Below are 14854 nucleotides of genomic sequence, written 5' to 3' on the forward strand. Positions count from 1 at the left end.
GTGCTGCTGTAGAGGCAAATGTGGAAACAGTGCACTCTCCTCCCCCAGACACGCACCACCACAGTGGCAGCCACTGCAGGTTCTTACCCATCTTCTCAATCATGCCTCACAGATCTGGGGTCAGAGAGAGAAAGCTAAGTTCTACTCCTCAGAGAGAGAGAGAGAGAGAGAGAGAGAGAGAGAGAGAGAGAGAGAGAGAGAGAGAGAGCACTCTTCACACGCCTAACACAAAGTTGCCTCAAGGGAAGGCCATTTATGGAGCACCTCATTTCCAACCAGGGATCTTAGAATTCCACAGAAAGTGTTTTTTACAAGAGGAACTGGTAAATGACCCCTTGCAGGCTGGGGAAGTGTGGGAGGAATCCCAAAGCACGAATCCCTTCATTGGACTGTACCTCTCTACATTAGCCCCCAAACTACATTTGAATGAGGGGTTTTGGACAGAACCTAGAGGAAAATGATGTAATACACATACATGAACAGATATGCTTGTGTGAAAGCAGGCTACTACTTGTGCAAATTATACAACTGAGGTGGTCACGGGTTCTTCACCCGAGCCTGGGGAGACAGAGGCCAACAAAGCTTATGAAAGGTCCTATAAACCCAGATGACCACTGGCTGAGATTTCAGCAGTAGAGGAAGCATGGAGCCTGGGAATAAAGAAGAAATGAAGGATTCCCAAACAAAGGAAAGTCAAGGGAACCCATAGCCAGTGGTGGCCTCTGCACCAAATGCTCAAGGTATCTCTTTAAGAAATGTGTATCTACCCAGGGATCATTAGAAGCCACAGACAAGTAAGAGAAATTACAAATAGGTCGGGAAGGGGACACAGACCCACATGATAAAAACGTTCTGTATTTTTATTTTATGTGTTCAGTACCAACTCAGTAAAGGTTATGAAAGACTAAATATGTACGTTCTAATTCTCAAAGAAGCCACTGAAAGAAAAGAAGGTAAGAGAGAAATACTAAAAGACAGAGTCTAATATATCTTGTGGATAGGGAGGGAACTTAATGGTAGAGCACCCGACAAGAATGCTCAAGGCTTTGGGTTCAATACCCGGCACTGTCACAAAACAAAAACCTAAATAACGCAAAAGGAGATGCAAAGAGAGAAACAGAAGAATGGATACAGAGGAAATAAGTAAACAAACATTACATTAAAGGCTGAATTTTAATAAATAAAGGCCCACAAGCAGAGCCCGGGGCCAGTGAGACAGTTCAGTGATAAGGGCACTTGTCTCCAAGTGACAACCTGAGTTTGCTCCCCGGGACCCAAAAGGTGGAAGGAGAGACCCAGTTCCCACAAGTTGTACCCTGATCTCCACATGCACCTACCAGCTCCCCCCAAAAGTAAAATAATAATAATTTATAAGAAAGCAAGAATGTGTATGTTGCCTTCATAAAAGTCTTTAAACACAAAGACACAGATAAGCAGAAATAAATGGACAGCAGTAGATGTATCCAGAAGAAATTTTAAAGCCTTACATGTTTATACTTAGAAACATCTAAAATAAATAGCTATGGAAACACAGAAAGAGCAAACAAATGAGGAAAATCTTAATGACATAGCAGAGAAAACAATCAGGTCATTCCTACCAGGAATGAAATTATCTCTAAAGCTTCCTCAGATGTTAAGACGGTAGCAAGAAAAATTCACTAAATTTGAAAATCTCAAGAGTTATACACCAACTGGAGAAATTGAATTTCTTTCCAAAAATATTCTAAGAAGAACATTCCCAGCCCAGTGGTGAATTGCAGAAGACATAATGCCAACTTTTAACACAGGCAGCCAGAAACAAAGGGAGAGAGACCGAAAATCAGCTGATCTTATGAGACCAGCCAGACCCCCAGACTGACACTCGCCAAGGACACTGCAAATAGAATACTAGTCTTTCTCACAAAGAGGTGCCTATCACTTTTAGCACATCAAACCTACCTATATTAAATAGGACAATGTATCATTACCAAGTGGGACTTATTCTGTAACTGAAAGTTAGCTTAATCTTCAAGAATAAATTAATACAATCCATCACAGTAACAGAATAAAGAAACTCTGTATCATTACATTGATATAGGAACAGCATGTGATAAAAAAATCAATATCTGGAAGTGATTTTTTTAAGGGTTATCAATAAACTAGGATCAACAGGGATTTTTCTCCAGGCTGATGGAATATGTATACATATGCATATACATCACACATAACCAAGAGCATATTGTTTGGACAGGTGCACACCTATCATCCCACTATTCAAGAGACTGAAACAGAGACGAAAAGACTAGCCTTCCCAGATTACAAAAGAGAGATGCTGCCTTTAAAACACAAACAAGGAGACTAAAATGTGTATCTTTCAGACAGGGAACAGGCTGGAACGCTCACCCTTCCTACATCTATTCAACAGTGTTTGGAGATCACAGTCACCACAGTAAGAGGAAAGAGAGGAATAAGAGCGCAAAGGGGAGAAGCTGTAGAGAGAAGCTACCTCCCTTTGCATCTGTTATGACTGTTTATAATAAATGCACACACAAGCTAACTGAAAAGAATTTGCGCCTTTGACAAACTCATTGAATGCAGAAAGCATTGTTATATATAAATAAGCATAAAAATCTAGGAATGAATCCAGGCATGGTGACACATGTCTTTAATCCCAGCATCAGGAGTCAGAGACAGGAGTATCTCTGAGTTCAAAGCCAGTTTGTTCTTTATAGCAAGCTCCAGGTAAGCCAGGGCTACATAGACAGATTCTATCTCCAAAAAAAAAAAAAAAAAAAAAAAATCATCAACAACAAAATTTTAGGGATAAATGTAAAAGAAGATTTGATTTGCAGTAATAGCAAGCTCAAATATTTCAGAATAACACACATATACATGGACATTTCTGAGGTTGTAGCTCAGTGAAGTGCTCGCCTAGTATGTTTAAGACCCTGGATTCATTCTTCAGCATTAAGGAGAAAAGTAAGAGAAAAGAAAGGTTAGGTCAGGCATGGTGGTATATGCTGGCAATCCCTACACTTCAGGCAAGACCATGAGTTCCAGTCTGAACAACTGAAGGGAATGACTTACAAGTCTACATTGGAAATGTGAAGATACCAAGAGAAACTAGAGAAGGCATGGAGGGTCAGCTGTGGTCAGAAGACTCAGTGTTGCTAAGATGTCAATTTACCCTGACATCAACTTAGGAATTTAGTGCTCTCACAGTGAGAGTCCTGCAAGACTGGCAGGATAAGCAGCCACACAAAGGACTTCGGGTAATGTGAGCAATTTTGAGAAAAAGCAAAGGGCTTACCCTAATTGATTCCAACACTGGCTATAAGGTTTTGGTAATCAAGACAATCTGGTAGTGGTGAATACAGACACTTAGCTCAAAGGAACACAACAGAAAACCCTCCCAGATACACACACATACATGACAGATTGATTTCCAGAGGGGACCAGGGCAACTCAATAGAGGGAAGAGAACTCTTCTCAATAGATGGATAGAAGTAGATATCAAAAAGTGGTTCAAGCAGATTAAAATATGAAAACCAGAGGGTGGTGACCATTCTCTTAAGACACATCGAGAAACTAACTCTAAATGGATCACATGTGTACACACAACTTAAAGATATAGAACTCACACATGCACCAAGGCAAACACACACACACACACACACACACACAGGAAAATAAAGTACCAGACATTAAAACAGCTTAACTGTTCCAAGCAGGTAGAAGCATTAAAATTTGATCAGATAAACAAAAAAACAAAAAACAAAACAAAACAAACAAACAAAAAAAGCCACAGGCAACGAAGCCTCTTAAATGAGCTTCAAATTCTCAAGAGTGACAGAATCTAGGGGAGTTGAGTAAACAATCTATTCATAGAAAGCAGTCCTTACAGAGAATCCTGGACATGCTAACACTATATGGAGGTAGATGCAAACAGTGAAGAGAGGAGTGGACACCACAAGAGTATTCAGAGATGCTCGTGGGGATACTCAATATTTTGAATGTATGGAAATGAGGGATGGCTCTCATCCACGGAACGCTGTAGCAGAGATTTGCTGTGGTTCACAGCTCTCAGTGACGTTATGGAAGTAACAGAAGAAATGGTGGGGACCAAAGAATTTACATAACTAGCTAGTTGGAGGGAAACCAGAATCTCAGTCACCACTATTCCCTACAACAATCCGTCACCTGTATCTTTCATCCCCCAGTGCAGGTGATGACTGGTCCCCTTCCTACATGGGGCCTCTGTGGTGAAGGCCACCCACAGGGACTGTGACCTCCCTCACAGGTAATCTCCAACTCTCATCCCCAGCTGCTTCTCTGCTAGTTCCCAAAACAAGGTCCCTTGGGTGCTGAGTACTTCCTGGCAGGTATTACGTATGTCTGGAGAGAGTCTCCAACAGCTACCCTGGCAACAGCCAGGCAACGCCGCTCTAGTGGAGGAGGAGCAAGACACAGCTCTCCACCCAGAGGAAATAACTTGCGGATGTTCCTGTCCCCGTTGTCTCCAGCAGCAGAAGGTACTAAAAGCCCTCCGGCCTCTCTGCTGGTGAGAGGATGCTGGGCTCCAAAGGAAGCAACAGCTCTGTGGATGGAGAAGCAGCTGTTCCATCTTTCCCCTGGGATAGGATAAGGGCGAATTCCAAACCTTCAACTCCTATTTGACTATGCTGTCCTGATCGCTTCTTTTATCTGAATACAGACTTGTATTTTCTGCCATTGTGGGTAGAACCCTTAACTTATGTGCCTGTATGCATATATACACACGTGCATGGAAACACACACACACATGCACACATGCATGCATGCACAGACTTTTCTTCTATCTCTCACTTAGAGGGATGATAAGCCTCGGTCACATAAAGTATAAGAGCAATGTTTACAAATTTCCCAGAGCCAACGGTAACATGATTGCTATGCATACTGCAGATTAAGTGTGGAAGCATGCACACTACATTCTCCACAGGAAACACTGTGGGGCTAGAAGCTAAGGATACTGAGTTTTCAAGCCTGCCTGTACAGTGATCTGCGGGATGTCAGCACCCATCCTCAGGGTCAGCACAGACCAACTACCTACAGAATAAGACCACAATTTAGGCTGGAACAATAGCTGACTCTTGAGAGTGGGTGTGGTCAGTGTTCAAGATTCAAATGGGTTACACAGTGTTAAAATAATCCCCTCCCATAGCACAGGGAAGATGAAAAGGACCAGCCAGCAAGACTCAGAAAAATGGAAAATGAGCAGTGTCAGACCCACCACAACTGCATTGTAATTCACTGACACATTCGCCAAATTTTACTGGGCATTTTCTCTATGCCAGACACTGTTACAGCCCAGGGCTGAAGAAGTAAGCAAGACAGACACTGTATTCTCCCCCTCATGGAATGCATTATCCTGAAAAACTTGGTGAAATTCACAGTTGTTTCTAATAAAAACTGAAACCGTCTGTTTTTTATTTAAAGTGATATTCTGGCAAAAATCGCAAGTGCATTATAGGGTGTGAAGACACGAGGGTGCAGCTAACTCTTCTGTGAGGCCCTGGGTTTCTGTATACACATGCGGATCATAGAGAGCATCACAGACCTCCACCAGGGACCATTGTGTCCCTGAAACGTTGGTTCATGGCTCACATGCTCACACTAACAAAAGCTCCAGGACCAGACACTGACCTCTCTCCACCTGGCCCCGGCACTGCTAGAGATGTACACGTTGGTCTTGCTGGCCAGGTTCTTTCCCACGGAGCCTGAAACACAAAAAGGAAGAATAAGCCAGAGAAACATCTGGCCCCACCAGACATCTCGAATAGTAGCTAGTCACTAGGATAATGTCATAAAGCCACGAAGAGGGGTCACTACTGGAGGTGTAGATGATCACTGAATATCTCTCTGGCTGCATGTGACCAGCCCACCCAAGCCCCTGGGATAGCAGGGTACACTCACCGGTGGCAATAATGAGGCCAGGGGCTGATTCCTTGGACAGGATAGGCATCCTTCGAAGTTGGAGGTTGAGCAGTTGACTGAGGCGCTGGGCCAGGTGGAGGGAACAGCCCTGAGAAAGCTTCAGAAGGAAATTTCCAGATTAGATCAACATATAACACATGCCTAGGACTCAAACCTAAGGGTCCCTCTGAGGACCCCATAGCAAGACCTAGAAGAGGGTCCGGTCCAAAAGAAACCAGACTTACCACCCAGTGGTCTCCAAATCTCCCTAGACAGAGCATATCTGCTGAACCAGCATAAACATCTATCATTGAAGAAAAGAGGAAGATAACTTAAAGTTCTGGGACTCCCAGAAATAACAACTCAAGCAGAAAAGAAAGGCAGTCCACTACTGGTGCCAAGCAGGGACTCAGAAGAACAGAATTGAAATGTCCTGTTGACTTTATAAGTCAGAGTGCATGTGTGCAAAATACGATGCTAGAAGTTTTGTCAGGAGAAAAAGAATCGGAAAGCCAAAAGTCTTGCTGTAAAATGACCAGACGGGTAAGACATGTGATCAGAATGCCACAAGAGTCCTGTGGAAACTAAATGCTCATCCATGTTTGCAGAAAAATGCAGGCTTTAGTGGTGAAGAAACTGGCTTGTTCGCTGTGAGCAAATGCCTGCCATTCCGTGGACCACCACAAATGCTTCTGCCTTAGTCTCCTGGCCAGAAAAAAATGATGTCTAAAGTATTTCAGACACATCAGCCGGCAATCAGAACAGGGGACTCTGTGATCCTAGCACAGGGAAAAATGCCAACCGATCTTGCTAGCACCCCCGGTTTGGTCAATGAAGAACAGGAGGAAATTAGGTTGGCTTGTGAAAGGTTTCAATTCCAACTTCCTCTTTCACTCCTTTTACTCTGCCTACAAGGATGTCTGTCCTTACAAGTGCTTTCGGATCCTTGAACCATCATGTTTCAACCATATGCATTACTAGACCCTCCTTTCTTCACCTCATGGTTTTGGACTGAAATATTCCCCAAGGGTCCTATACTAAAGATTTGAGTACAAGGGTTTGGTACTTCTGGGAAGTGGCAAAATCTTTAGGAAGTGGGGTCTAGTGCTAGGAAGTTGTCATTACTCGACGACCTAATGCCTTTGAAGAGGACATGGAAACCTTGGCCTCTTCCTCTCTGGGTTTCTTCTATCTCTTCCCCCTGTCTGCCATGACCACTCAGGCATATTCTATCACATGTTCAGCCTGGCCACTGGCCCAAAGCAGCGGAGCCAAGCAAGCGCAGACAAAAGCTACTGACACCTCTGAAACCACGAACCAAAATCAGCCTTTCTGCCCCATAAACTGATTTTCTCGGGCATTTTGGGATGGCGACAGAAAGCTAACATACCACATACGATGGTTAATGCTCATGGTCAATTTAATTGGATCCAGAATCATCTAGAAGATATACCTCTGGCTAGGTCTCTTAGGGAGCTTCCCGAGGGACTAAGCTGACGGGGAAGAGCTAGAGCCCCCATGACTGTGGCAGTATCATGCCCAGGTCTAGGGGCTCCAACCGAATGAAAGGAGAAAAGGAGGAGAAAATAAAACTAAGCATCAGCCTTGAGCCTTTCCCACCTTGAGTGGATTGTACCCTCCCAATCTTGAGCCAATGAATAAACCCTTTCTTTCTAAAGTTATTTCATATTCGCTACTTGATCCCAGCAAAAGGAAGAGGGACCCAACTACCACCTAAACTAAGAATCAGAAACTAAAAGCTGATTGACAACCCTGCAGTTACAAGCTGATCAGTCTGAGAAATAGTAATGCCACTGAATCTGTTTCACCAACTTGTCCCCTGCCCCAAGGCATGTTCAAAACTGCCTAGACACATCTACATCAAGATGGGCCAAGCTTCTGAGGTCCTAAATACTGAGGAAGTGGAACTGTCTACGTGTTTGCCCATGTCTGTTTCTAGCCCGCTTCTTTTCAAAGTTCGATTTCATGTGGTAAATCAAGGCCTATGGCCAAAAAAGAAATATAGGGAAGTATGTTCTAGGACAAGACTCTCCAAAAGGATTTTTCCAAGGGGAGAAATACAGATATGAAATGCAGGGAGGTAACATAGGTTAACATGAACAAACAATTCAAAAGTCCAAAAGATTAGGTGACTGACTAAAAATGATTGCACCCAAAATTAACACTAATTTCTTCTGGTTTCTTTCTGCCCACTCAGGTGAAATAGAAATACAAGTGTGGCTGTCCCAGATGACCAGGGGACACAGCAATCAATCCAGAAGAGCACTTAGTGGGACCGAGCAACACAGCTTTAGATGCTTGGCTTCTCAGACAGGCACATAAACAGGGAACACTATACTCATTCTTAAACACTGTTGGCTTAAAGTAAAAATTGGTGATGTCATTTTTATAGTAGTTCCAGACCAGAAGAAATAAAATACCATCATGTATTATTATTTTAGAGTTGAAGACTAAACAGTGTACGTGTGTGGGGGGAGTGGGTGTGTTCTACTAAAAGAGCATCAGTTTGAAACAGTTGTATACATAAAGTCGGGGGTGGGGGGGAAGACATGTCCATTTCATGTTTGATTCATCCCCAGTCCTGCTAATGGAGTTCATGTACCTACTGGGCAGAACCTCTCAAATTTCAGAGGCCCATGTAACACTTCCACCCTTATTTTCTGTCCCACCCTGATTTTCCCACTGTGTTTTTCTCATCAAATTTGCTCACAAAACTTCAGCTTCCCAAAGATGTGATATCCTCAGAGGACATGTGTTACGCCCTCCTGTCAGAGCCGTGAGCTAGCTCAAGCTCATCTGTCAAGCAAAAAACGTGATGCCAGGCAGATGTTGTACATTGTGGTACTTCCTTCAAAACTTTCAAATTAAGCTGGGCATGACAATAGAGGGCATAATTCTGGCACTCTGACCACTTAGGAGGCTAATGTAGAAAGACTGAAAGTTTGAGACCAATTAGGGCCACATAAATTCTAGGCCAGCCTGACCTACATAGCAAGAGCCCATCTCATAACAAAACAAAAGTTAAGATATTAGGCTAAAGGTATAGCTCACAAGTCAAACAAACAGGGACCTTATGTAGTTCAATCTCCAATACCTAAAAGATAAGTTTTAAATATCCCGTGGTGCCTCTTTCTAAGCTGACCCCAACCCCCACCATGCCTTGGTGTGGAACCGGAGAACTGAAAGGGCAGATGTGCATATGGAAGTTTGTTCCCTGTGTTCTTAAGAACGTGCTCTATCTGCTTGCATGCTTCCTGTAAATATTGAATTTAGAAAACTTCCCCAGACCACAGCTCTCTGTTTTGTATCCAAAAAAAAAAAAAGCCAAACAAGATTAAAGCTGCTGTACCTCACAATTGATTTTCTCTCCATATCCTGTGAAGGCTGGGGCCTGAAGAAATTCCCAGGTTCCCCCTTTGTCAAAGGTGATGACCGACCTCATGTTCTCCTCATTCATAGAACCATTAATCAGGGTGGCAATGTAGACTCCTTGTAAGCCTTCCACTCGGTGGAAATCGGCAAACGGCTCATTTGCAAAATACCTGCAAGCAAAGAAAAGCAATCGCCCATAGCCCAAGATTGGCATTTGCTTGGCATTTTACATGTGTGCTGCATAATATTGAACCATCTTAAAGCACACAATATCATGGCATTAAGTACACACACAGTGGTGTGAAATGTGAGTTCCAGGACATTTTCATTATTGGCAGGCACTGTCTCTGTCTGCTTTGCTTTCAGTTCCAAGGCCTTGGTAACCACAGATCTGCTTTCTGTCTCTACAGATCTGTCTCTGTGGATTTGCCTGATCTGGCTGTTCTGCGTAAATTGATTCATGCAATACCCTTTTATATCTTGTTACTTTCACTTACATGTTTACAAGGGCCACCCATGTAACATGCATAATACCCCATTTCTTTAGAGTTAAATAACTTGCTCTTAATACACACACACACACACACACACACACACACACACATACACATGCAAAATGGTTTTTAAGGGCCAAGGTACTGAGCAAACCAACAACTCCTCAAAGGACGTTTAGAATGTAGAAGATGTCTTAAAGAAGTTGACAGAGCTTCATCCATTTCTTTACCATGAATATTGATCCAAATCTTTTAAAAAGCCTAGACAAGGGCTAGAGAGATGGCTCAGTGGTTAAGAGCACTGACTGCTCTTCCAGAGGTCCTGAGTGCGATTCCCAGCAACTGCAGGATGTAATGAGATCTGATGCCTTCTTCAGGTGTGTCTGAAGATAGCTACGGTGTACTTATATATAATAAATAAAAAACAAACAAATAAATAAATAAATACATCTTTAAAAATAGAAAAAAAGAAAAAGAAAAAAACCTGGACAAGTGGGAAGGAAGCCTTGAGCCAGGTGTGCAAGACACTGGTAACAATGCTGAGGCTACCGGTCTAATCTGGTCTCTAGAAATACAATTATTAAACACTAAACGCAGGGTCCCCTGTGAAGAGTTCTAGCAGCATCCATTGCTGGTTCGCGGTGACTCTGTGCAGGCAGTGAGGACAGCTCTAGAAAGCCTGAGGCGCTCTGGCTAACAGGACAGTTTCAATTGCTACCCTAAGAGCCCACTGGGAAGGAGGTTTTCGCTAACCCCGCACACTCATTGTGAATATAAGATCTATGAGAAATGGTCACCATGGTTCATATGTGGCTTTTAAAACTGAACGTGTGCCCTTTATGTCAGGGTTTCAGAGCCATGGGCTGTACAATAAAGCTCCCAAGTCCCCATCATTTGTGGTAGGAATCCCCTGAGTTGGGTGAAGGTTGTACCACTTCAGACAGGGAGACACACAGCAGCCTCTGCTTTAGGAATGAGAAGAAATACGGAGTACCAATGAAGCTGTTCTTGCTTGGCAGGATGAGAAAGGCACCCCCTCCCCCAATACTGGGATGTAGATTAAACCTTCTGATGTGAGATTCCTTGGGTCTCTATTGGGGAATGGGGTAATGGGCTCTGGCTTTCTGCACTGCTCACCTCAGCTCTCTTGCCTCTGTAACCTACCTGAGGCTCACTGTTTGCTATGCCTGTGTGGGAGGCCTAGGTTTCTCTCAAGACCTGGTTCTTTTTCCTATTATCTTCTGGAGGTTTTAGAATTGACTTTCTGTCAGCTTTTGCCTCACAATCCTCTGCTCTAATGTCAATCCACGCCTTCATTTCCCTCTTCACCTTGCACAAAAACAACAGATCCCATGGCTGCACCCTCTTCTGAGAGCTTGTGCCCTCCCATCGTCACCACCAGCCCACTCCAAAGCATTTCTCCCCTCCTTTCCCAGGTGCCATGGGCTGAAACTTGCCAGAAAGTTCACGAGGGTTCCACTTCAGCCATACCCTGTGCAAGCTACACATTGGCAATCATCCCCACGAGCTGAGCCAAGTGTTCCCTCCTAAGTTGTCCCTACGGGTCTACCACATGGTTAGCTCATTAGTTCCTATAAGCATCCTACAACTAGCTATGGCTTCCCATGAGATTCCTCCAAGCACAACCCACAAATGCCAGAGTGAGTTCCTGTTAAGAGTTCCCAGTCCTCATTTTTAAGGTAAAGAGAGCCAGTTTGTCAACATGACACTGCCCTACTCAGTTCAGAGTCATTTAGTCTAAGCCAACCTCCCCACGTATCTGATAACTCACTCTTAGCCCATTTCATTTGGCTGAGAAGGAACCATGAATGGTAACAGCTCATCGAACTAAACACATTTGAACTCCCTGTCACCCTGAGATAAAGCCTGACAATATAAAGAAAGCTCAACAGGATCTTGGCCTACCATTGTTAACATAAATCTCTTTTCAATATCTCAACTGGATGACACATGGCAGTCTCAGGCACCCCAGGAGGAAACTGTCACACGTCAAAGGCAGTTTACAGGTGTGAAAAAGCCGTATGGTCACATAACTGAGGGCTCCTTTCTGGGTAGTCCTCTCCAGGTGGGGCTCCCACTCTGTCCTACCATGAGAAATTCATCTGAATATCTGACAAATGAATAAGATGATAAAGTCATCAGCAAGCTGTGTTAGTCACTCCATAGCCATGGGTGTTCCTGAGGTGGGGGCAAAAATTAAAGTCACTGAAAGACCTGAGGGACATTGGCTCATGAATCTTAATTATTAAAACATGTAAACTATATTATTCACCCAAAAAGAATTAAAAAAAAGAAAGAAATGGGATACTAACATTCAGCCAACGGGATGAACCTTGAACATTATGCTAGATGCCAGACCCGCATGGTCACATACCATTGTATGATTCCATATATGCCAAACATCTAGAAATTTAAACCCAAAGTCCTCAGCTGTACCCAAGCCCCTCTGAGAAGTTAGCATTCAAGAAACACCTAGGACGACAAGTACCAAGCAGCCCCACATTTATGATTGCCAGTTAAAGGGGCAATGACATTGGGGCCTTTTCTATCACACACCACCTTATAATTACCTCTAAGAGAGGGTGTCAATCAGTCACTTGGAAGCAGAGTCCCTGTGTTCCCTGAAGTGATGGTATCTTCCAACTGTTCTTTCCCATTGGCTCGGATACCACAAAACCCAAGGGAATGGTTAACTAAGTAGCTGAGGTCCTAAGTGTCACCTAGAAGAGTAGTTCTCAGCCTTGGCCACACACAAAAGTCCCATGGGGGACAAACTGAACCATAAACCCAGACCAATTCAAATGCAATCTGAGGACACCTGATCCAGGGGTTGGGGTGGTGCACACCTCGAAAGCACCTCAAAGAAGGTCATGTATACAACTAATATTGCAAACCACTAGGGTAAGAAGTGGCAGGGGGCCTAGCTGGCCCAAGGGTGGGGGGTTGGGGGTTCTCCTTACCTCACCAGGGTGTCGCTGCCAGCTCCTCCTGGGCTATAATACAGCACATTCTCCAAGGATAGGGAGAATTTCAGCCCCTCTGCCTCTGAGATGTATAGATTAGTGCTGTTGTTACTGTGACTCACACACACGAACACCTGGTCCTCGGAGGCATCAGCGATGTAATATTCCTTCAGAAGCCAAAGTCAGAAAATAAATTGTCAACAACACAGTTATCCCCGTGGGTTTTTCTGCACACATGCAGGCAATGACTCCACAAGTCCCAGTGATGAAAGTGGGTATAAAGGCAGTAGCTAGGGCCCGACCTGGATAAAGAAGCTGAAATAATATTCCCTTCCAAGTATCTATGACTGGTCTATGTGTAGAGCTTGCTGGTAAAGTATAAGAAAAGAATGGCCCTCTAACCTCCATAAACGACCTAGAAACCTCTTTTTGGCAATGATATCTCCTCATTTCCCCCAGCAGACCTTTTATTAGCATAAGGCACAATATAGATTAACACACCTTTCATTTCCTCTTCTTTTCCCTCGGGAGACTAAGAGAACCCATAGAAACTAGACAGAACTGATCATGATTCCTGTTGCATACCTGCTGAGTTATCAACCACAGGCTGATGCCAAAGCCTACCAAGGCAACCTCCTCGCTGCCGGCTATACCTTGGTGGTCCACTCTGCCCCTTCCTAGCAATGGGTATGTACTAATACTGAATTCATTTGAGGTATGTACTAAAATTGAATACTTCCTCCACTCTGTTCTTGGTCTTTCTAACATGTCTGTTTCTACAAAGCAGAACTCAAATATATCTCCTTTTGGAACCTTAGCTATTTGCAAGGAATATAGTATGTGGTTAACAAGTAAAGGTCATACACATTATTTCCCATTGCTTGAGGGCTGGCATAGGAAGCCACTGACGGGCACTGACCCTTCTGCCAATCTCACTCCACTTAAAGCAGGCAAAAGATTCCCATTCAGCTCCATTTCCAACAGTGAAGTGCACAACAGCAGACCAACAGGCCCAGAGTATAACAGGTCTCTTCAGAGGCCTCTCTAGAGGGTGCCCACGGGGAGAATGTAAAATGCTCACACCAGCAGGACATTCCCATGATGCCTGGAGACAAGCATCCTCCCCCTCCCAGCCTCCAGGAGACCTCACTCACATTAATAGGATGCTTTGTAACAAACTGGGCTGCTCTCATAGGCTTCCGGCCAAAGGAGACCCAGAGCTGGACAGATGACTGCTGCTGGCTGCCCGGAAGATGCTGCCAAGGAAGAGGAAAGGAGAATTAACTGTGCCAGATGATAGTCTCTCAAAACATGGGGGAAAGAAAGCAGGTCAAACCCCTCTGATTCTGCTGAGAACACAAAGCAGTCTGTGACTCCGTTCCCTCTTCTGTTTTTACAGTGTCATCCCAGAGCTGAGCTGTTTAGTTCAGGATGCTCAATTTACAATTCCTACAGACAGTCTGAGGGTATGAGAGGAAGAGAGACAGTGGTATGACAGGGGAACTTGGACACGGGGGCAGGGGGCACCAGTGTGTGAAGAAGAACAGTAGGAAGGAAGAAAGCCATGGAGTTCAGACAGAGCAGAGCCTGCAAAGCTAAGCCTGCACAAGTGAACTCAGCCATACATTATGCAACGCCCAAAAAGGCTTCAACTTGTAATACTTGGCAGAATGCTTGGTAATTCTATGATCCAATCTCTGATTATTTCCAATCATTCATATATACATGTATGTGTGTGTATGTATGTATGTATGTATATATATATATATATAACATATATCTGTGTGTGTATGTATATATATGTATGTATGTATATGAAGAGAGAGACTGATAGAACAGAACAATGCTGGGTACCCCACATTGCATTAGAGATTTTAAGCCATTGCTGGGTCACGAAAATATTAAGGTGTCCTGTGCATACGAGATCTTCATAACTACCAAAGAATACCCAAGCCCATAAAATACATATATGCTATGTTTTTCTTCTACTATTTTAAACTCTGTTCCCAAAACAAGACAATTTCCAGTAACACCAAAAGCCCAACGTCAGCT

General features: G+C 43.8%; 1 protein-coding gene across 1 annotated transcript in view; it reads right to left on the bottom strand.

The window, feature by feature from the left end:
* SORL1 (sortilin related receptor 1) overlaps positions 1-14854 on the bottom strand; it is a 150385-nt gene that overhangs the window by 87052 nt on the left and 48479 nt on the right. The window contains exons 7-11 of the mRNA XM_080930526.1: positions 13957-14058; positions 12800-12969; positions 9302-9494; positions 5932-6049; positions 5662-5735 (exon numbers count right to left, since the gene is read on the bottom strand). Coding sequence (XP_080786652.1) covers positions 5662-5735; positions 5932-6049; positions 9302-9494; positions 12800-12969; positions 13957-14058 — 657 coding nt within the window. The remainder of the gene's footprint in view (positions 1-5661; positions 5736-5931; positions 6050-9301; positions 9495-12799; positions 12970-13956; positions 14059-14854) is intronic.

This window comes from Micromys minutus (genome assembly GCF_963924665.1).
Source record: "Micromys minutus genome assembly, chromosome: 16".
NCBI lineage: Eukaryota > Metazoa > Chordata > Mammalia > Rodentia > Muridae > Micromys > Micromys minutus.